The sequence below is a fragment of the Balaenoptera musculus genome, chromosome 11 (genome assembly GCF_009873245.2).
Source record: "Balaenoptera musculus isolate JJ_BM4_2016_0621 chromosome 11, mBalMus1.pri.v3, whole genome shotgun sequence".
Classification (NCBI taxonomy): domain Eukaryota; kingdom Metazoa; phylum Chordata; class Mammalia; order Artiodactyla; family Balaenopteridae; genus Balaenoptera; species Balaenoptera musculus.
This window is the reverse complement of record NC_045795.1, coordinates 84399294-84422275: the sequence shown is the minus strand read 5'-3', so window position 1 is coordinate 84422275 and position 22982 is coordinate 84399294. Positions and strand designations below refer to the sequence as shown.

At 42.3% G+C, this 22982-nt stretch overlaps 1 protein-coding gene and 1 long non-coding RNA gene across 6 annotated transcripts in view; one reads left to right on the top strand and one right to left on the bottom strand.

Moving 5' to 3' along the window:
• The window catches only part of FOXP1 (forkhead box P1), a 585986-nt gene extending 565750 nt beyond the window's left edge, over positions 1-20236 (top strand). For 3 of the 5 annotated variants that reach the window (XM_036868301.1, XM_036868305.1, XM_036868304.1), the window contains 5 exons: positions 515-616; positions 4264-4385; positions 6210-6279; positions 11032-11198; positions 16815-20236. In XM_036868301.1, coding sequence (XP_036724196.1) covers positions 515-616; positions 4264-4385; positions 6210-6279; positions 11032-11198; positions 16815-16959 — 606 coding nt within the window. In that variant the 3' untranslated portion in view covers positions 16960-20236. The remainder of the gene's footprint in view (positions 1-514; positions 617-4263; positions 4386-6209; positions 6280-11031; positions 11199-16814) is intronic. The other 2 variants (XM_036868303.1, XM_036868300.1) reach the window with 1 other exon arrangement.
• LOC118903334 lies at positions 7739-14165 on the bottom strand. The gene is made up of 3 exons (XR_005021780.1): positions 13921-14165; positions 12596-12713; positions 7739-10408 (listed from the first exon to the last, which is right to left on the bottom strand). It is a non-coding gene; the product is annotated as an uncharacterized LOC118903334 (long non-coding RNA).
• Positions 20237-22982: the final 2746 nt, after the last annotated feature.

Here is a 22982-nt window from a genome sequence, read left to right as displayed (position 1 = left end):
AGTATGCAAGCATGCTAAAACCTGTTCTATAAGGTTTTTGAAATCTGCAATACATAACATAATTGCTTTTGATTAAGTATTACAATACGATGTGATTATTAGGAAATTCATTTCACACAACAGTGAAAATGAGCCTGTTTAAAGATGGCAAGTCAATTATCACAAGCTACAGTAATCTCTGATCCCTAGAATTAATCTGAGCTCTAAATAATTACTGAGCTTTAATCAGCTAGTGAAATGTTTTGCATTTCTCTTTGATTCTGCTTTATGAATGACTAATAAATTAATATTTCTGTACGGAAACAGAAATAAAAACTCAAAACAATTAGATAATTCCATTTTGAATTTTGCTATTGAACTGGTAAATACAACCATTAATCTTAGATCATTTCGTGAAGCCTTCCTTAGGATTTAGCTCAGCATCACGATTATTTTATGTTTTCAAGAAACTGTATAATGACGGTTCTCTTGATTTGGTCATAAATTATCTTTCTCTGTTGCTTTTCCTTCACAGGCCATTCTCGAATCTCCAGAAAAGCAGCTAACACTAAATGAAATCTATAACTGGTTCACACGAATGTTTGCTTACTTCCGGCGTAATGCTGCCACATGGAAGGTAAGCTTTCTTGCAGGCCTGTTGAGTCTTGGATCTTGGCATTTATAGGAGAGAGTTTGTTGTCGGTAAGATGCAGGTGTTGTAAGTTACGTGTATATTGTTTTGCTACATTCAAAGAGTCTAATTTATAGGCATGCTGGATTGAGAAAATAATTCCACTGGGGTTAAAATGCTGGGATGGAAGACTCCCATTATGTTGGCATCAGATGTTCGGCTGGACCAACGAGTAAAATCATCTCTCTGGTTGGAATGTGTAGGAAGTTGTCTTGTGTACACAGACCTCACGGTTTTCAGTCTTTAGCCACCACCAGTGTTTGCAGAGAATGCATAGATAACTGTTTTTTTTTTTTAACCATCAGGAACCTGGAGAAATGATCAGATACACTTGATCAGATACACTTAACTTTCATTGGTTGGATATAAGCTCCTTAACCTATGCACTCCAAGTACTAGCAAGGTATATTGGAGTTATTACAGAAGAACCCGATATATATATATATATTATTAAAGGGGGTTTTTTTGGTTTTTTTTTTTTAAGTCAAGAGACTGTCCATCAGATATTCATAGGCACTCTGGGGAAAAAAAGTAAATTCTGAAATATGTGACTTGACTGTAATAATAGCATTTGCTATCAAACGGGTCAGATTCCATAGCTCCACCTGGGATGCCCCCAGCAAGGCTTGGGGGTCACGTGACATACCTCAATCCCAGTTCAGCAGTTGGTTCGTAGGTTCTGTTAGTAGTGATTCCATTGTATTCGGTTAAGCCCTCACCAGTTTTTGGGTTTTCCCACTGGAAATTTCTTGGTTTTTAATAGTTTTGCTTTAGAAAAAGGGGCAGCAGATATAATCTGAGAGTCATATTTTTTTTTTGCACCTTCACTATCTAGAATTCTTGTAATCCCTAAATTCCAAAATATTTAGAAATATTTAAAATGCAAATATTTTTGGATATTTTACATGTTATTATTAGAAATATGATAGGGGTTTATTATAGGATGCAAGGAAAACATGCTTTGCTGGAAATATAGGTCTTCCTTGCTACTACCGTAATTTATATGGGAGAAAAACAGCAGCAAAAACAGAAAACGCATTTCCTCTACTACATTCGTCATAAAATAGCGTTTTGAAAGAAAATGAATATAAGCAAAGAATTAATTCATCAACCTTACAGAGCTGTGAATTATCTACTATGGCCCAAAGTAGCTTTTTTATTTCCATTAAGACACATGGGCGCTGAAGGAACCTGGGTTCAAAAATCTTCCCTTCTCTTCCTCAGCCTGCCTTGAGATGTAAAATAGAAAACAGTCTTCAGCTGTGAATGCTTTTTAGAATTTCGGAACTATAAGCATGAAGCAGACATTTTCTTCAGATTGCCTTTTATAAATAGCAAATGATCAAGTTTTAAAATAATTACCCGTTATGAATGTGATATTTAAGCTCAGATCTTCAGATTTAACTTTTTCATTTTCAGAAACTGCAGGAAAAAGTGCCCTTCATATAAACAGTCCTAAATGAAGTATTTAATGACTCATCAATACGTATAATTTTCTCCATGTGTCCTTATTTGTACTGTCATCTTAGACAGAAGATAAAATGCCCAGTGAAAGTGATGAGTGGAAAGAGTTCACTCAGCTTTTGTGGGAAACTCTCCATTTCCAGTTGCTTTTACTTGGATGCACGGTCTTCGAAAACAAAACTTAAGTTTTGACTTTACAGTTTTATTTACGTGGCTATATAGTTCAGACAGATCTATAGCAGTCCTGTTTTCCAGACATGGCTTTACAATGTACAGTTCTGTACATTTTGATACTTACTGGAAAACTTAGACAGTGATTAGGATGAGGAGAGATGTTGATTTCTTTTCCCAGTAAGGTGTCTAATAGGTACACATGCTCTGTCTAGACTTTTTTTTTTCTTTTTCAGGAAATTTGGGTTTATTTATTTATTTATTTCAGCCTCCTCAGTGTCATTGTAGGAGATAAACAGTAGACCCTTAGCATCCTTTATCCTCTGCCTTTGTGCAATATTAAAAAAGAAAGTGCCTATTTAAAGACCAGACTACAGTTTATACGCCAAGAAATTTGCCCTACCAACTGTAATTATAACATGCCCAACATTTTCCAGAGATGTTTGTTTTGTTTTGATGCAGACCTGTCAAACCTGTTTGAATCAGGGGTGTCCCTTCGTAGTCAGCTGGAAGTCTGAACCCACCCCAGTTATGCTGACATTCCTCAAAAATTCCTTGAGGATTTGTCCTGTGGCTTCTCCTTGTGAGCAGTTCATCATGCCATGTGATAAAACTTCTCTCGTCACCTTCTGAATATTCCATATCAGACAAGAAAAATCACCATTCTCTAGCATGACTCCTCACAGAGTCGCTAATGGTGATCATCCAAAAACTGAAACACCTCTCAAAGTACAGATCAAGATTTGCCACTTGGAAGGATGAAGTATGTCGCAGGTTAAGGGGAGGAATACAGACTGTGTAAGCAAGCAATAGCTGCAGATGGATTGAGGGACTTACAAAGGGATGTGAGGTGTGGTGTAAGTATCCACTTCTCCCGCCCCTGTTGTCACCTACTCATGCCCTATAAGAAGAAAGTTTGGAGTAAATGATATGGGTCTCTTTGAAATAGCCTCATGTCCAGGTTTGAGTGTCAATCACGTTCACCCAGGAGAACTCAAGAGATGAAGCCATGCTTGTTACTGTACCTAGTGTAAGTAAGGGGTGCGGATTATTCCTGAAACTCAGGAAGGATGAGATGTTCAAAACTCTTCACCCTTCAGTTGAGATGCTCCTTTGGTAGATTAGAGATGTCAAGGGTCTCAGTTTAGGAGTGACCGGAAATGACTTTGAACCCTAAGAAAGAAACGTGTCTATGGAAAGAAACCATCGACTTACTAGAGTATCCTCATTTTGCCATTGAGAGTTCTACTCATGGGTTCCTTTGGCATTTTCTCAGTTAATTAAAAGCACTTGCCCATAGTAAGGGCCAACATTTATATATTTGGGAAGGTAAGACCTAGCTTGATAATGGATACTGATCCACTGGGGGTCATGTCACTGCCCCCCCCCCCCACCAATCCTATCAGCTACAGGAGGTGATACTCTCAATGGTAGAAATCCAATGTCAATTTCTTCATAATAAACCTGAGCAAATGTGTTAAAGCCAAAACTTTGACGAATTAAAAAGCAGCAAAATGTATTTAACAGTAGTAATTATCATCTTTCATGGTTTAAAATAATTAAAATAAATTACCCCTTTTGTCTGAGAGACAAGTGGGTTTAAAAGGGACGGTTTTATGCTTTACCTGTTTCCTGATTTTGAAGTCGTATTAACATTACTTTTATATTTTGGCCGTGAAACCTATTTGGGGGCTAATAGGCATATTAAAAAAATCTTTCCTCTGCTTAACTGTTCACCAGAGACTAGACTAAAATGCCAAAACACGAGTAAGTCATCATTGCGGGTTTTGATTTTGGAAGAGGCCCCCCTTCACCACAGGAGGGTCATCCATGGGGGTGGGAGCTACAGTTCTCGGGGACGGTTTTACAACTGTGGACTGTTAGGCTGAATTTACTGCTGTTTTTGGAGTCTTTTCTTATAGAAAATGTAAATGTTCTCTCTTTTATACTTGCTGCAGAATGCAGTGCGTCATAATCTTAGTCTTCACAAGTGTTTTGTGCGAGTAGAAAACGTTAAAGGGGCAGTATGGACAGTGGATGAAGTAGAGTTCCAAAAACGAAGGCCACAAAAGATCAGTGGGTACGTCCACCATGTTTGAACTTCTTAGCCTAGCTTGGATTGCGCTAACAAGTGTAACGTAGAGGCTTTTGGCTGCTAGATGGTGTTAGACCAAAGAACTGGTTTCACGTTGTCTCAGTTAAGGGAAGCAAAAAAGCATTTCATCCCTCCTGTTTTGTATACCCACCAGTCCCCCTGCCCTGCTTGCTGGTCTTTGTTGCATCACATGCTAGTAGCTTTTAGGTGGCAATGCATATTAACCCTCACAAACCATTGGCTTATGCTTATTGCATTTTATTTTCTTTCTCCTGTTCCCTGTATTGGATGTCTGTTCTGCCCCCAACCCCGCCTCCTTTTGTTGCCACTTCATCTCCTTTGCCGCTGCTCCTATCCCAGGGTGCCATTCGCACCAACCTCTCACTGCATAAGTGCTTTATCAGAGTAGAGGATGAGTTTGGGTCCTTTTGGACAGTTGATGATGAAGAGTTTAAACGTGGCCGCCATATTCAACGAGGCCGTCCTCGCAAATACTGCCCCGATGAAAACTTTGACGAGCTTGTCGCACAGTAAGAGCCTTTACTTGCTTTTGTTTTTTGTTTCTGCTGTTGCTTTGGCTTTGCATGGTTGACTCATCCCATGATAGTTTTGCATTTCACCACGTAGCAGTGCCACGGCTTTCTGCAATGGAACTAAATCGTGTGATTTGTACATGTATTTCTCTCGTTTCTCTTTGGAACACCAGTGCCTTGAATAATGCTTTTTTGACGTCTTTAATGCAAATATCGGTTGGCTTTTGATTCCGCAGCTTTACGGGGACCCTATAACTCCATGCTTTTGCCTGACCCCTAATTCCTCCAAGTGAAGAGGAAACTTCCTTCTTTAGAGTTAAAATGTGTATTTACTGGGATAAATTTCTTCTTCTTGGCTCACTCAGTATAACGATATAAATATAGTGAAATGAATGCCAAAAGGGCTCCAAGCATGGGAAAGAAATGGAGAACCGTGCATCTACTTCCTTTAGGGACCATTGGGAAACGTACATAATTTCCCGCCCGCCCCCCCCCCCCGGAAGCCACCCCTTTCTTTCCCTCAGTAGCCTCCTGTATGATTTTTTTTTTTTTTTTAAGTATTTGTATCCCTCCTGGCTACAGCTGTCCTTAAAACAACATCTAGCTTGTCTTCATTTGGTCGGTAATGGACAGAGCATCAAATTATTCTCGTACCCTCCCAAATTGCGGCTGTGCCCGAAGGACTGGAAACCAGCCTCGGCTGCCTGACCCTCCCCTGGAGTAGCCTTCTCTCCATCTTCTTTTGGCAATAAATGAGCCTTGAAGATCTTTTCTTCAGAGCTACCCTGCCGTTCCTCTAGCATTCATTCTAGAATTCAAATCCTGGAGAAGCTTAAGACGCAAGATTCCTCCCGCTGGCTCCCAGGAAACCCTGCCGGTCCGCTTGCTGACTTCCCCAGCCCGAGGCCCTAGAGCATCTGCCTTCCTGCTGGAGTCCGGGGGGGTTACTACCCATTTACAGGGAGGTCACTGTTTTGTGAGACAGACAGACAAAAGTTCATCCGTGGAGGGAGTGCCCGAGGCGATGATTACTTAATCCAGAATTTTACCCCCAGTTTGCTTGAAGGGCAAAGTCTCTCCCACCCCGGGGCGGGGAGGTTCACACAGACCAGCCCCACAAAGCCAGCGCCTAGGGCGAAACCCACCTTTTCTTTGGTTTTCTGGCTGGGGGACATTTCTGATTTGGAAGGATAGCGGCAAGCTTAAGACGAGACTTCGCGAAAAACTCGGGGGTTGATTGCGTTTAACTTTGAGTTTTTATCTTTCTCTTATGCAGTAACCCTTCCCTTATTAAAAACATGCAGACCAGCCACGCCTACTGTACACCTCTCAATGCAGCTTTACAGGTAAGATTAACGGCCGTCCCGACTCTGCCGCGGAGGCGCATGGCTCCCGCACTCGTTTCAAAATATATTAGCCTCGCTCTAATTAGATATTAAATTTTAATTCCGTTAAACTTTTTTCTTAAGTGCACAAAGCATCGTACTCCCTGGAGGCAAACACGTCGGGCTGCTTCAGCATTAGCAGGATGCTTAGCATTTTGAATATTGTGGCAAAAAAATTAAAAGTTCACTTATTAATATTTATCAGCAGTATCATAATTTCCATCCTCTTATTTCAGAATTTCACTTGAGGCAAAAATACCACAAGTGTAATTACTCTAGCACAGCTATTAATGTGCTGGATGATAGGCTACTGTGTCACATGACCTTCTATTGTTCACGGGTTTAAAGAGAAAGCAGAGCTCTTTTTTTTTTTTAACTTCTGCTCCTTTTTCTTTTAAAGTCTAGTTTAGCCTCTTTTCACTGGGGAGGGGGGGGGGTTCGGTTCGCTTGGTAAAAGTAAACTGTTTTTGTTCAAGCGATAGAGGTGTTGAAGGAGAAACTCTTTAGGTTTCCAGCGGATTGCTCAAGGTTACGTAATAAGCTCGCAGAACGTATGTTTCCTACTGACAAACCAAGCCCTCCTTACGTAACCGGCGTTGCCAGGGCACGAAGCCACGGGGGCTTGAGCAGGAGGGAGGTTACCACCCAAACGTGAGTTACCAGGGCAGCCCTGGCATCCATCAATCAAGCCTTTGAATTATCGCACATCTCTCCGTTAACCCAACAGTCAAACCATCTCCTAAGTCGAAGAGAAGACTGTAGTACACTTCCTTAAGGTTTACCAGGGTATCCCCCTCCAGAGTTCATAGGTAGGCAGGGTAGGGTCCTTTGGCCCGTCCGTGGTCCTGTTGGATTTTGACCCACCTAGATTGTGCTAGACCACAGGCCAAAGGGATCTCGGTAACTTAAATGACAACAGTCTACACAGATAGATCTGACGTATGTGATCCTATCCCGTGACAGACCTTTGCAGCATGTGTTCTTGATACTTAAATATGACAATGTCATGGGCTCCTGCAAAGGGCCGTAATGCACAAACATATTAAAATTTTGTGAGGGAGGGGTGCAAATGAGAGAAGTCTAAAAGAGGCTCCTTAAGGGATGCTAATGATGCAAACTCGGAGACGCTCAGCATTAAGGGGAACAGAGTGCAGTGAAGAGGCGATCAGGATGGGAGCGCTGGCTATTCCTTTTTAACAACTATTTGCTGAGCACCTCCTCTGCGCCCTAGAGAATCGCTTTCCCAGTTCACTCAGCAGGAGCTCAAGGCTCCCGAGGATGGATGATATGCCTCTTTTATGCAGTTTCAGTTCAGAGGCCAATTCACTGACCTTAGCTTTTCAGTGTGTGTGTGTGTGTATATATATATGTATTATAAAATTTTTAGCCTGAACCAAATTTAATAGGAGGAACTGCTTTCTGAGTTTCTTTTAATTACTTGTAGTTCACACAGTAACTTTCGAAAAGGAAATGAAAGCACGCTTAGATGCCGCCACTGTAAATACCGTTCATTAGTAACTTATTATTTTCCCTGGAGTCTTGTAAAGTGTGAACTTAAAGGCCGCTCTATCTGGAATCGTATTAAGATCACAGGCACATTTTACATTCATGAGGCGGCAAGGCCGAAAAACAAAACCAACACAACAACAGTCCACCAGCAACGGTGATCCTCTGGGTTCTCTTCACTCTGTGACTAATTTCAATTAGGACGCTTTACAGAACTGTTCGTGTTTCACCTCTAAAACATTTCCTTCTGGCCTCCTCTGTACCCTTTCTTATTTTCAGTGATAGGCCCAAACTCTCCTGCCGTTTTCCAAGAACACTTGATGTGCATCCTGCAGTGAGGTGAATACATGCATCTCAAGTCACGATTTGAGGAATGGATCTTTTTCCTCTCCTCTAGGAGTCTGGGTCCTGGGTCAGTAGACAGTCCCCTAGGACAACTTTCTGCTGTGCAAATTAAATAAAGAGTCTACCAGCAGGCCTTCCCTTCCCGCCCACTGCCATTTTTCAAGGCAAGTAAAAATAATAGTGGAACAACATCTTCAAAAGATTACTAGAGCAACATAACGCGTGATATACAATATATAAAATAGGACAGCCGAATCCACTACAGAAATAAAACATTGGACTCGGGACAGATTGCATTATGCTCTGAAAAAGTGAAGTAACTAAGGGTAACCGTAAAGCTTCGTATTTATAGACTGCCTTTCCCCCGGGCGTCTCAGAGCGGTTAACAAACATTCCAAGAGGGACAGGACTTAGGGACTTCTGCACCTTGACTTAAGGACCTTCGTTCTTTTTTTTTTTTTTTTGGCAGAGGGGCCAGTGTGATATGAAACCACATACTGTGGGCATAGGACCACTTATATAATTAGGTCCATTATAAAAATTGTAAGCGCCCCCCCCCACCGGCCCCCTCTCCTAAATAGACAGACATCAACGACCAAAAAAGAACCACTAGGTTAGACCTAAGCCGTTGGTGAAAATTTTTCGAAGCTCGGGTGGGTTGCTTTGCTCCCTCGCTCAGAGAATGTCCAAGAGGCTCTATTGTGAAGGAGCCACTAGGTTTCTCTTTGCAGCCCACTTGATCATTTTTTTTTTTAAAGGCGACCAGGCTGGTTTTTTTCATTTACATCTTTTTTGTCTGAGAATCAAGGGATCAGTGTAAAGTGCTTACCTTTGGATGCCTTTCACCACTGTCAGCCCAGGTTTTATGATCCAGTCCCCATCGGAAATGGCTTTGCCCTAGAACGCATTAAGAGCCACGGAGGACGAATCATCCCCAAAAGGTTGCCCTGTACGTGACCAGCTCGTCCCAAAGACTACATCCTTAGAAACATTGCCCATTTTATTTTTACTTCTCAATCTTTCTTTGAGAAGCTGCGAAAAAATACCAAGCTAGAGAGGGCCCCACTTTCGCCACATTCTGACTGTAGCAGTGAAATGGCTTTGTGGTATTTCCAGGAAAAAGAGACTCACATGATGGTCCCAGCAGAACTTCCATGTCGGGGAGAGGCAGGACCACTGTGTTGTGTCAAACAAAGGCAGAGTCGAGATGCTTTTCCAGCTGCACCTTGGGGCGGGGGGGAAAACTCGGGCAACGGGTCTGTCTTTTCGCTCTGCCAAAAAAGAAAAAAGTGCTTTATTGCAGTTACAAGAGATCTGTTGAAAAAAGTACTTGATGCAAATTATTTGACAAACTGTAGGAGAGTGAGGAATGTTCAGATGCGCTGTTCATCAAAATGAGTTCACCACATTTGGAAATGAAAACAGGATTTTTTTTTTCCATTTTTTAAAAGAAAGAAGGCAGTTGTTATATAAATTCAGAAGTGGAGGGAAGGGAAGGGAAAGCCGTGGGCTTGCGCAGGGCCTGCCTTTGAAGTAGTCCCTCAGCCAAGGCTGCGGTAGGTGTGGATGGGGCATCGCGGGGCTTGGATCGCTAAGGCGTTTCTGGCTTTGGAGTTTGTACAGTGAGTGAGACTGCGATTCTCTGCAGCCCAGCTTTGTACGCGTCCTCTCTTGGTTTTTGGCTCTTACTGTCTCACCAGAGCCAGGATTTCTAGAATAGTTTGGACTCGCGTATGACTGGCCAGTTGGAGTCACCACGCCAGATTGTCTTGTGATTGCACGTTTTTCCTCATTAGGATGGAAAACCAGGCATAGTGTAGTCTGCAAGAGGACCGTTTTGATAAATCTGGGTCTAATTACAGCCGCCAGTCTTTGAACGTCTGTCCTCTTTAGTAAAATGAAAAGTCACTGGGTCAAGATCACCACCCAAATGCAACAATATGGCTACTTGAGCCCAGTGATATGTCTGACTATTATCCGCATCTCAGACTGGGGCGGTCATTCTGTTCAACCGCAGTAGGATAAAAAAAAATGAGCAGTACCCCACCATAGAGTTTATGATTTCTTTCTTTTCCCCTCCATTTCCACACTTCGTTGCTGACACTCGCTTGGAGGGAGGGACTTTGTCACCTTCAATAAGGATGTACTTACGTACCCAAAAGAAATATGATTTACAGCTTCCTTTTGCCAGAGATTTCTTTCTTCTTCAGTCCTCAAATTCCAGGTGATTGGTCAGAGCCTGAAAGATGACCTAGAGTTACCGTTCAACCAGTTATCTCAAACTACACTAAAAAGATTCAAAAATAATTAATTCCAACGGAAATGATGGGGGCAGGGAGATAAAAATGGATTCCACTTCTATAATCTCTTCCTTTTCTGTAGGCTCTAAGACAAATGGTTATGGAAGCTCTCATAAGTTTGGGCTCTGCGGCCAGAGTAATCTGCTCAAATCTTTAATATCCAATACTGGAGTCATCGAAGTGGATAAAGAAATGAAAATCCATATGTCCCTGTGATCTAGAACTATTCCGTTCCTCTTGAAAAAAGGCATCAGACAGACACCTTGTTACTGGTAGATAGCCTTGTCTAAACCCATGTGCCTCTACCCAGCAGGGCCGACTTGAGCCCTCGCTCCCCACGGGCGCTTTGGTCCCTCCAGCTAGCTCTCTGAGACCCAGCCTGGGCTGTGTGTCAGCAGCCTGACTTGTAAAGCACAAATCCTTCTACACCTATTAGAAACTTGTCTTTTCCAACCGTGCCAGAATGGCGTGAAACCGAAGATCCTTGAATCCACCCATAAGTGATAGCTTCCCCGTCTGTGTACACCCTTGTCTTCATAAATCTTCTCTCGGTTGATGGCAGGCTTCGATGGCTGAGAACAGTATACCTCTATACACTACCGCTTCCATGGGAAACCCCACTCTGGGCAACCTAGCCAGCGCCATACGGGAAGAGCTGAATGGGGCGATGGAGCATACCAACAGCAACGAGAGCGACAGCAGCCCGGGCAGATCCCCTATGCAAGCCGTGTGAGTACCCGCCACCCCAGAACGCCTTTGCCGTCGCATCCCACTCCCCCTGTTCTAGGTGCACACCAGCCCCTTCTCCTCTGGCGGCTTTTGACACCTTTTCTGTAACTTCTGATTTCCTAGAACCCAGATAGACGTGGGTGCGTCCAGAAACCTTTAGCTCGGTTCGCACCTAGGAGGACCATTTACTGACATTCCCGTTACGGCAATAGGCTTCATGCAGCCCCACGAGTGCCCAGGGCCATAAAATGGGTGACACCTGTGCTTTTTGCCTTCGCTTGCTCGGCTCAGGCCATTATTTCAGCCACATTACCTTTTCCTCCTAGCAGTAGAACGCATCCCGGTGACAGAGTTCTTTGCTGTCTGTCCACCGTGCGGGCGGGCTGAACCTAGCAGGGAGGCAAAGGATGCTTGTTCACTTGGTTACGTGGTACGCGGAAGCGCGAACGCCACGCCGAAGCATCATTACCAAGCACTGACGATGGCACGAACGAAAGGCGGCGTGATTTATAGACTGCTCTTAAAATATCAAAAGGAAAATTAATAGGAGCATTATAGCAGCAGACGGCAGTATAACGAGCACGCCTAGAAGCGTACGGAGTGAGGGACGAGGGCTATCGCAGGCTGCATGTGCGTGGCATCAGGACCAGGCACACCACGGGCAGGGCTGTGCATGGTGCCCCTGTTGGCTGGGTGATGGGAGGCAGGCGGGGTGACGGTAACAACTCCCTCTCTCCCAGGAAGAGTTTTAAAAGAGCAAAGAAAGCACATTTCCCCAGAGAGGATTGGCGAGGGATGCTGTCGAATGACAGCCTCGGGCTTTTAGCGAGTCTCTGCGAAACCCGCTGCCCGCTTTAAAGGAATAAACCTATTCAGTGTTGACCATGCTGTCTGCTCCTGGAAACGAACCCCTTGTCTACAGTGTTTCTGAATTCCTGACCAACGTCTTATTTTAAGAGCATTTGAGTGATCAGAATGGAAAATATGACCTGTGGCAATTAGCAAGAGCATGAACTGGCACCTACCAACAAAGGCAAAATGCTGTCTGCCAGCATGGGTAAATTGGTGGGTTTGGAGGAATCTGAAATTTGATTCTTTAGCATTTGAATTGCATGCCCAAAGTGCTTTGAAAAGGACCTTTAAAGATGAAAATAATCGTTTTAAATTTATAACAACAGTCTCTTAGCATTTACTCCACAGCATTTTAAGAATGTGTTTCTCTCTCACGCTGCTACTGCCATCCATCGTCCTTCGTCAAGGAACCTGGTCTTTCTGACTTTATTATCACACCCGTATTCATCTCGAAATCGTTGTCACGACAGGAGTATTTACTAAGATATTAAGGAAGTTCAGAGCACATGTAAATTGGCATGTGCGCTGCTTCAAGGAATACTTACTGGAGCAAAAGCATCTGAAGTGACTGAGTGGAAGAGAGACTGTTTGTTTGTCATAGTATCCATAGACCGCTGACGTTTACTTGATGTGTGTTCCTATTATTTATGGTAAAAAGGATCGCTGAAAAAAAAAAGAAGAAAATAAAAAAGGTATTTGGGTAAAACCTCTCACAGCAGTTTAGAGTGAGGCTAATTTTGCTGTACAAGATAGAGTCACTATAAAGTTATTTCAGACTTTGAGTTGACCCCAAGTATTACCAGAAACCTTGTTTTACAGCAAGCAATCAGCCTAATTTTTAACGAAATGAAGGTTTTACTGGTGTGCGTGTGTGTGTTTTGTCTTTAAGAAACCCTGCATAAAGATGCCCAAAAGCATACTGTTTTATTGCTCAAATCTCACAGGTTTACACTAAAATAAATTATTTTGCTAAAAATAATTGTTTGTCATCAGCCCATTCCCTATGCCTACTCTCGGTGTTTGTTAGAGATGCTTAACTAACTCTTTTTGATCTCAAATTTGCATTAAGCAAATTCTATAATGACGTAGTTTTCTTTCTTGTCCAACGTGCATTACCCTGCTATGATGCAGCTTGTTTCTCACCTGTTCTGTTCTCTTGGAATAAATCAAGCCATAAACTCTACAGCAAGGCTTAAAGGGCCTCATTAATGAGGCAGCCCAGCTACTATTGAGTGTCGAAATAGAACTTCTTACCCTTTCTGTGACACTCAAACACCACAACCTTTTTGTCTGTCTCTTGAAACAAACGCTACAAAGTAGTCACATAATTATGGCTTTGGGGCCTTATACTTTTATCCTGATAGGGGCTAAAGGAGCTACAAAGCAAAATACTCCATGCTGTGCCCACACCCTCTGAACACAATGCCTTTAAACACCAGTCAGCTTGCCTTAAAAACTCTTCTGTTCCCTGAGTAGCTAAACAAACAAAGGAATTACTCAGATGTAAGAAAGGAAATGTGGGGTTTTGCACAGTTATTCACTGGGAGCCCTTTCGGAAGCAGGAGTCGGAGAGAAAGGCATGGGGTGGGGGTTGACCTGCAAGGGTAGAAGGCGCCACGTGCAGCTCCATCTCCCAGGAGGCACCTGGGAGACCACGAAACACAGTATCTTAAGCAGTGTGCATCTTACCTGAAATGGATCTCGCATGGAGGTCCTTTCTCTAAAGCCCTGCATGCCTGAGTTACTGCTTTGCCCCCCCCCTGCCCCCCGGGGGGAGGAAGGGCCGGGGGGCGGGGATCTGCTGGTATCACGAAACATCGTGAAGCTGGATTTCATTTCTGTGGAGTTTTAAGAAGCCTTAGTATCTCACCTGGTTGTGTTGTCAGGTTGTCACACTGTAGACCTGGTCAGTTCACCTTTGCTGGGGTTCCACTCGGCAGTAGATGCTGGGATTGAACTAGCGTGCGTAGGGTCGTCACCTGTGTCTTTGGGACGGAAAATAACCTTCCTGAAGTTGGGTTGCAAATTTCAGGGGAAAACAAAATATTCTCTCCCGTGAACTCTACCTTGTTGGCGGGACTTGGGGGCGGGGGGGGATTTTGTTTTGTTGTGCCTGGGAAAACATTTGTCCGAGTCTAAAATTACAAAGCAAGAACTTCATGAAGACTCGCCAGTCTCTTCCAGGGCCCAGCACCCGTCCCACCCATATAGCCTTGTATCATCTCTGTCATCAGATTCAGCTCTGTAAACCGGAGAAGATGAATACATCCGGTAGTTGAAAAAAATGAAAATAGGAAAACGTTGATCAGGGAAACACAGCTGACTCTCTCAATCCAGGCTACATACAACCCAGCAACCCTCCTATCCAATCAGTGTCACAAGAACCCTGTTACCAGAGGACAGGAGGGGGGTAATGTTTGAAGTAACAGTACTCAATAGTGCAAATATGAAACTGAAACATGAAGAGATGTTCACCATTGTCAGTCATCCAAAACACACAGTTTACGGTAACCTGAGCTTTCCTTATTACACCTGCTCAGCAACACGATGTTCTTAAAAAGCAGTGCTTGGTGCTGATGAGGTTGAGTCTAAATTGATAAAGCTTCTTTGGCAGTGAATATCGCACTAAATCATAAGAACCGTAAGATGTTTTCACCTCTGCTCCAACAATTTTATTCTTAGAAATTTATCCTAAGGAGGTAAACCAACAGAAATATGGATAAAAGCGGTCACTGTGTTATACAGAGAGCAAGGCGGGGGCAGGGTACGGGGGTGAGCCAAAGACAATCCCCAGATGCCCAGTATTAAGGGACTAATGTCATCACACTGGGATCTCACAGCCATAACAATTAAAACTGTAAAGGTAGCAAAGTAATCACATTCTTGCTACGTGTACAATATGTAAAAACACGGCCCTAAATGGCAGAGGCTAGGCAAAACCAAAAAAGTCTACCTTAGGGTTTATGGGTGATTTTTATTTTTTTTTTAAGGAATAAAAACCAACACACCTAACTCTTCCCAAAAGAATATAGGGGGTCCTCCCGGAGCTGACTTCCCAGGCAACGCGATGTATGCAGGCACGCAGGATCCCACACTTCAAAGTTTTAACTCTCAGCTGTTTCCGTCTTGAAATCCTCAACGACTTTTTCAAACACATTTTCACTTTGCACTGGGCTCTGCAAATTATGCATCCGGTCCTGGATCTTGACGCTGAAACACAAATAAATAGGCCCATTAAAAATCTAAAAATAGATGGAGCCAAACTAGTAAAACATACTCTAATAAAACTTGGGTATATTTCGTTTTGCACATAGGTTGTAAGAACACGGGCCCTATTTTTTAAAAGCTATTTATCCCAACATCTACCCCCAAACACACTCTAGGCTGTGCTAATTTTACAGTCAGTTGGTCTTCTGGAGGTTCACGTGTCAAGGGCAGTCCAAAGCACTCCTCTGTTGATTTTTCAAGGGTTCAAGTGGCCTTCGGGGTTTGCACACAACATCAGTTATTTAGGAAGGCCACCATCCCCAGCACCTCCTCTTATTACTAGTATTACTTGATAACGTGAATGAAAAAAATCCTCCCTTCTGCAGCCGGTTCCTGCAGTGGGACTTCTTTTTAAAAAAAAAAAAACTTGAATGGTTCTTTTACGTATCAAAAGCCCCGCCACCGCCACCGAAAGTAATTTGTATTTGCAAAGGATCGGTTGTAAATATGATTTAGGAACGTTTCTCAATTGTTATCGGAGTGGTTTCGCGTGGTCCCCCGCAGGCCCCTTCGGGTGAACCGTGCGCTGGGCTATATAATGAGCAAGTTGGCAGATCTCATCGGAGCCCTGCGTCCCGGTGGCCGTTACCAGCCGGGCCTCATGTTTTGCCTTGTTTACAGCTGACAGCGTTATTATTCTGATCGGGGCTCTGCTTTCTTATCATATTGTTGTGTTGAGCGCGCCTTTTCCTCTCCGTTTGTGTTTCCTGGCAGGGCTTTTCTTGCCTTATTGACAGTTTGTAAAAAATATGCATTAATTTGGAGTTTCCAGCATGTATCATGGTGTCTCTCTGCTGTGTTTGCTTGAAGTTGATTAATGATAGACCCTCGCTTGGGGTCGGTCTCCGGAGAGTTCTTTCACAGGTTCTGCATGTTAACTAGCAAAGCAGAACACACAGCAAGCCGTGATTAGCCCAGCCTCTTGCACACAGTGGTCCCCACAAACCACTGTTGCGTTAACCGATTCTCGCTTCACGGGATTATTTGAAGATTTGTATTCATCCGCCCAGCAGGCCACTACGGGGCCTGTTAGCTGACACTCAGAGGGTGGTCCTCGGACCCCAGCAGCATCGCCGGGGAGCTGGTCAGAGAGGCAGAGTCTCAGGACACACCCCAAACCTGCTGAGTCACAGGCTGCATTTTAACCGGATCCCACGGTAATCTGGGTGCACATCACAGTGTAAGAAACAGCACGGGAGGAGGACACGCCCACTGAGCTTCCGTCCAGAGACCCTTCTGTGATGATGGAAATTTCTCCCTCTGTGCTATCCAACATGGTAGCCGTTAGCCAACACATGTGGCCCTTGAGCACTTGAAATGTGGCCAGTGTAACTGAGAAATGGAATTTTAAATAGTCTTAATTTCCATAGTCGCACGTGGTCAGTGGCTGCTGTGTCGGACATCACAGCCCTAGACTGGGGGTTTTGTGTCACCCAGAACACCCGACTTACCTTGGGTTGGGAAGTCCCCACGGTGAACCTTCTTTTGTCTTTCCAGGCATCCTGTACATGTCAAAGAAGAGCCCCTGGATCCAGAGGAAGCTGAAGGGCCGCTATCCCTAGTGACAACAGCCAACCACAGTCCAGATTTTGACCACGACAGAGATTACGAAGACGAACCAGTAAATGAGGACATGGAGTGAACATCTGGGCAGGCCGACCCCAAGAGCGCGAAGATTGCGGGGGGGGGGGCACACAAAACAAAACACGTCAAAAGTTTGCAGTGAAATCGTTCTCCATTGGTTGTACAGTCTGGAGGATTTTTCACTACATTTTGACAACTCTGCAATGTGTTAACTCTTAGTGCCATCAAGAATCCCATTTGGGAGTATTTTTGATTTTTCTACTTTTTGTTGAAAAAAGGAATTTGTACTCTGTGCATTGGATGGACTTGTTTGGTACTGGGGATTTTCCTCTCTTAACAGTCAACATCAGTGTTGTAAATTTGCTAAACTGATTCACTTTTAGCAGCAGACTTTGAACTGCAGTCCTGCCGACATTGGACATTGAGGACACCCAACTGAGCATGTGCACCTAAGCTGCAGACCAAGCCTCTGCCCAGAATTTAAGGATTCCAATGGACGACCTATTTGCACAGTACTGCATGTTGATTATCACTGCCTTTACTCCATTTTTTTTTTTTTTTTTTTTTTTGCTTCCAGTTGGGATGGGGAAGGCCTTTGTGTGTGTATTGGGGGGAGGGTTTAAAAATAATTATCCCAAACTTTTTAATGTATTGCTCTTTTTTTTTTTTTTTGGCTTCTCCTATACCATTTTAAGTTCTGACCTCAGGCCTCCATTCGGGCCCACGGCCTCTTGGAGGCTTCAAGTTTTCTGTACCTTGTGATGAATGTTAATAGGTGTTTTTATTATACGAAGCTGAATGTCATTTCTCGTTCGTAGTTTTCTGTCACTCATTCCATGTCCCTTCAGACATCACCACTGTTTTCTCGAAAGTCAGAAAACATTCCGTTTTGATCTTTTGCAAAAAGGTCCCAAATGCTGCACTCTACACGTGAAGGTCCTCTCACCCAGACGTGAAGTTCCTGCCAGAAAGAGAATGAATGACAGAAAAAAAAAAAAAAATAGAGACACCCTAGGAACCATGCAGATTCATTCCATGAAGCAGTATTGGAAGGTTCGGGAAGGGGGTTGTTTCAGATTTTCCTCTTTTTTTTTTTTTTTTTTTTTTTTATGTTGCACCTACCATCATTCTTAATAAATGCCACAGCATTTACCAGCACAAGGAGACATAGGCAGCAGCCCCCTTACCCCCAAACCAGAAAAAAACAAAAAAAAACCTCTCGCAGTAGTTCGACTGACAGTGGCTGTGGAAGCCCGTCCCTGGGATGACCTAGTTGAGATGGGGGCCTCAGGCTCTCGCAGTTGTTAAAACCAGTGTGGGTTGCTTTGTTTGCAAAATGGCCCAAAAGCTGGCTTCCCTGAGCAACTGTGCTGAAAGTGGTGGTGGCCCCAAACCGAAACATCCATTCAGACCTGCTGGGTGGCATTCATCTGTTTGAATGCAAATTAGATTTCAGATTGAACTTGCTATGCGAGTTAATGAGGACTTCGTTCAGCAAATGCTAAAGTGTTAATTTCCAATGTGCAGATTTGGTACAGCAGTTCAGCACGTGAGGCAATATCACCCCACCAACCCAGTCTCAAAAACCAACAGCAGAAGACATCAGGTAGATGGGGGCACAGCTCAGCCCTGGGCTTTTGGGGAAACAAACATGGCGCACAGAACATGGCAGTCATGGGTCAGTACCGCCTCGGTCCTTGGAACCCCTGAACGCTTCCACTCTGCACCCCTTTCCTGTCACTCATTTATTTACCTAGGAGTGTAGCTTTTGTTTTAGTTTAAGAGCCTTTTGGAGCTTAATTTATATGCTTTGTACCTCTTTTTTTTTTTTTTTTCCCCCTAAAATTACCAAAGATATTCCACAAAGGTAAATTATGTTCTGTTTTTATGCTTTATCTGATGAAGCCAAATATCCTCTTCTTGTTGATCAAAGGAGGCAAAATAATTTAGAGGCAATTGATGAGATATAGGCTATTGCTAACTTAAGAGTTAACTGCTTCTTCATCATAGAGGACATTTAGAAGACCAAGTAGATAATGGAACCAAAGTTGTTACTTTTTTTTTTTTTTTTTCAGTCCTCGGTTTTGGTTTTGGTTTTGGTTTTTTCCTTCTGTACCTCTACAGAGACCAAAACACAATCTTGTAAAGAGAACTTATGGGGCTACTGAAGAGAGAAATAGGACACAGTATTAAGGGAGCAATAGAAGGAAGGGATTACCATCTCCAAGAAAAAAAAACCAGTGTATGGCACATGAAACTTAGGGGGTGTCCGTCTAGGAGACAGTTAAGATAAAATGAAGGTAAAATTCAGAGAGAACGGAACAGCTTCCACAATTGAACTAGACCGCGTAGTAGGATTTCTAGAAGACATTTCTTTTTCAAAGAAAGATTGTATGCCGCTTTCGTTTAAGGACTGTGCTATGATCACTGCATTCATTTGGGTTTATCTTGGCATATGTATATCCTCTGGGTTTTTGTTTTTGTTTTTTTTTTTAAAAAGGTTTCCTTCTTTTCCTTCCTTTTTTCCGGATTAGGCTTGCGTCAGCATTTTTCATTTAAAAAAAAAAAAAAAAAAAAGTAACATTCCCGTCCACTCACAAGCTTGGTACAAAAACTTCTTTGGCAGTTACTTTTGAAGCTTCACACTGCTTTCTCTATAAAGAGCAGTCTGTGGTCACTCGAGACTTACTTTTTTTTTTTTTTTTTTCAACTTTTCCAGGCAGCGTCATGATGCACAAGCAGTAGCCAGAGAGGGTCATGGGAAGGGGGCCCTGTGCTTCTAAACTGAGTGGTTGCTGGTTAGTTTGGTATTCAAAAGAGGATAAAAATCTGGTAGATTAGTTCATTCTCAGCATGTGTAGCTAGACATGAGTAAAGTTAACAGCATGAGAAACTGTTAGTACGCATACCTCAGTTCAAACCTTTAGGGAATGATTAAAATTTAAAAAAAAAAAATACATTTCACTCAGTTGCACTTAGTCGTATGTCTTGCATGCTTAGTCTAAAGACTGTAGCAAAAAGAAAAAAAAAAAAAGAAAAATTAGCTTTTACATATCTTTGCAGGTATCACAGCCTTGCAGAAGAACCAACTGAAAAAAAAAAAAAATTTCTCAGGCTTTACAGCAAGCAAACTTCACTCTGATTTTTCCAATTCTGATTCTGTATCCCTTGGGGGTATCCCAGTTGCTTCTTTAGGATGGGGTTTATTATGTTGTACATATATCCCGATGTGTCTGTGTGACTCTTTGTCTTTTTTGGGGGAGGGCGGAGGGTGGTTCTTTTTTTAGATATTGTTCCTAAAAAGGAATAAATGCATACACCTGTTTGTCAAAACACCTTTGCTTTTTGTGCAACTGCTTTATATTAACGATACTTTAAAAAAAAAAAAAGCTTTGGAAAAAAAAACTACTGTATGTAATGGAATTGCAGAATATGCTGCACATGTATTTTATTTAGTTATTCTTGCTTTCAGAATATTGGATGACATTTCCTGACATGTGGGAGGGAGAAACTCCCAAATTTCTTTTTTTTTTTTTTTTGTTTTTTTGGCTTTTAAAATTGTAACATAGTTGACAGAATTTTTTTTTTCTTTTTTCCTGTTCTCATTGATCAAAGCATCTTGTACAGGTTTTTTTGGTGTGTGTGCCTGCCGGTGTGAGTTCCTCTGTTTTTTGATACATTCCTATCCCTTGTGTTTATCCTACCATTGCCTTCCTGGCTATCTTAAACAAGTTCATGCGTTTGAAAAGAGAAAAAAAAAAAAATGTTGTTTTAAACAATGTTTTCTCCTGCTGCAGTAAATATTTTGCATGATGAAATTCCAGGGTCACACTTTCAAAGTTTATCAGTGAAGTAGTGATTAATCATGGGGAGTGTCAAAGCTATTGAACTTTTTGTATAAAAACAAGAAAAAAAGAAAGAAAACTTTACAAGGTGCCAAGATGTACAGACAATTTGTTGCTTTTTTTTTTTTTTTTTTCCCCAAAGAAAAGCGTACCTTAGGGAGAATGGTCCCTTGTACCGGGCAAATGCACCGTCAGGGATGAGGATCCATCCCATTTGCTGTCCCTAGAGTCTGTCCTTGTAAGACAAGTTAACGCTGCCTGCATTGAACCAGCAGTGAAAGGAAACATCAAGGCTTGTGAACGGGAAGAGTGACCGCCAGCCCTGCCACCTTCGGACGGCTCTGACCTGATTCCCCGCGTTCCGTCAGACCTAGTAAAGACACCTTGGATTCTTCACCCAAAATATGATGTCCATCACTAGCTATTTTATCATGAAAAAAAAAAAAAAAAAAAGTTAAAAGATTTCCTCTCCTTTCCACATTCCAGCTTGAGCTCCGTTTCCAAGGGTACCAAGAAGAACATGCTTGTCAGGATTTTGAATCTTTGGGGGACCTTTTGGTTAATGGTAGACCCTCTGGATATTTTGGATGTTTCTGAGAGTCGATTTTGGCTTTTCTCTCCTGAGAAATGAGACTTAACAATTCCAAAGGCATTTTGTGGGCCCGGTGTAGTTCTCACGATCTCTGCTACCCAGAAGCCTGCGTGGAGATGGTACAGCCCGGACTGTCAGCGTGGTGCTCCGTGGAGATGTACTGCCAGTAACAAGATTTTTTTTTTTTTTTTAAATTTCGTTTTGTTTTGATAAGGCATAAAAGGAACTCATTCCGTGACATCAACTGTAATTCCATCATTCCGTGTCTGTGGATACAGACAATAAAAAAAAAAAAAAAAAAAAATGTTGTGTAGTCAGTACTAATTACTGACATGATCGCATTCTCAAATGCAATAAAAATGCTGGTTGTTCACACTGGTAGTAAAAGTCGCCACAGCCTAAGTTTCTTTCCCCTTCTGACCTGCTCAGAGTGTGTGTTCGGCATATGCCTTAGGTTTAGCACCAGCTGCTTCCAACCCAGAATTAAAATCAATCTTAACTAAAAGCTTTCATCATCACGGAGAACTGAAGCTCTACAACCCTCAGGATTTCAAAGTGAAAAAGTCTCCACTTAGAGAATTGGGGGAAAAAACAGAAAAAGACAGGCTACCTTGTCTCTCCAGGAAGCACACTGATTTTTTTTTTTTCCTTCATCACATTTTATAGAGAAAAAACAAAATATTGAATAACTAGCATTAAGAGCTAACTAAAATTTCAGAGGAAAGCAATTTCATGAATAATTCATTCAAATTTCACATCTGCAAGATTAGTCATCCAAATAAAATGCTAATGTCAAAAACATGCACCATCTATAATATTCTCATCAAGAAATCTTTTTGCATATAATGATAAATGCCGAGATTAGGACAAATGATTTTACAAAAATACTCTATCAGAAAGTAGGTTCGATAGCTGCCTTTACTGATGGAAACAGTAAAGCTCCCATAACTAAATATTTCCAGAAAAACCATCTTGATTTCTGAGGTCTTTAAAAATCGCAGACCTCTAGAAAAATGTGCTATTTCGCTTTAATAGTATTCTGTCATACATATTCTAAGGATTCATGAATTTGGGCATCCTCTTTGAGTAAAAAATTAAATTGGTATATCGAAAGCAGCACTATTAAGTGGCCAAACCGCAGTGACATACAACTGTTAACGTATATAATTCAGAGCACATAACACAAGCCAAGAGATGACTTGAAAATTAACCTTGCAGTTCTTATTCGGCAAAGACCAGCTGATGCTGAGGACTATGTAAACGTTCTTTCCCAGCACTGTTTTGAAAAGCCCATACAGTTATGCCACTGTCTAAAAGCCCTCTAGTCTGATAATTAGTAAAACATTTGAACCCTTAATTCTTATCTAGCTACTAAGAATAAATTAGGGTTAATTGAAATTCCTTTAAACGCCAGGCTTAAACATAAATACTGCTTACAGCATGTGCAGTTGGTAAAATTAAATATGTACACATATTTGAATCAACTGAAGGACCCAAACCAAGTAGGACGATGCATTCGAGAAGATTTTGCTGGTTGATGCATATTACATTTTTCACTGTATTTCAGGAATCGTTCTAAGGCGGGAACATCTTCTTTGACATTTATTTCAGGCTTGTCACTCAGATAAACAAGGCAGCAAACCC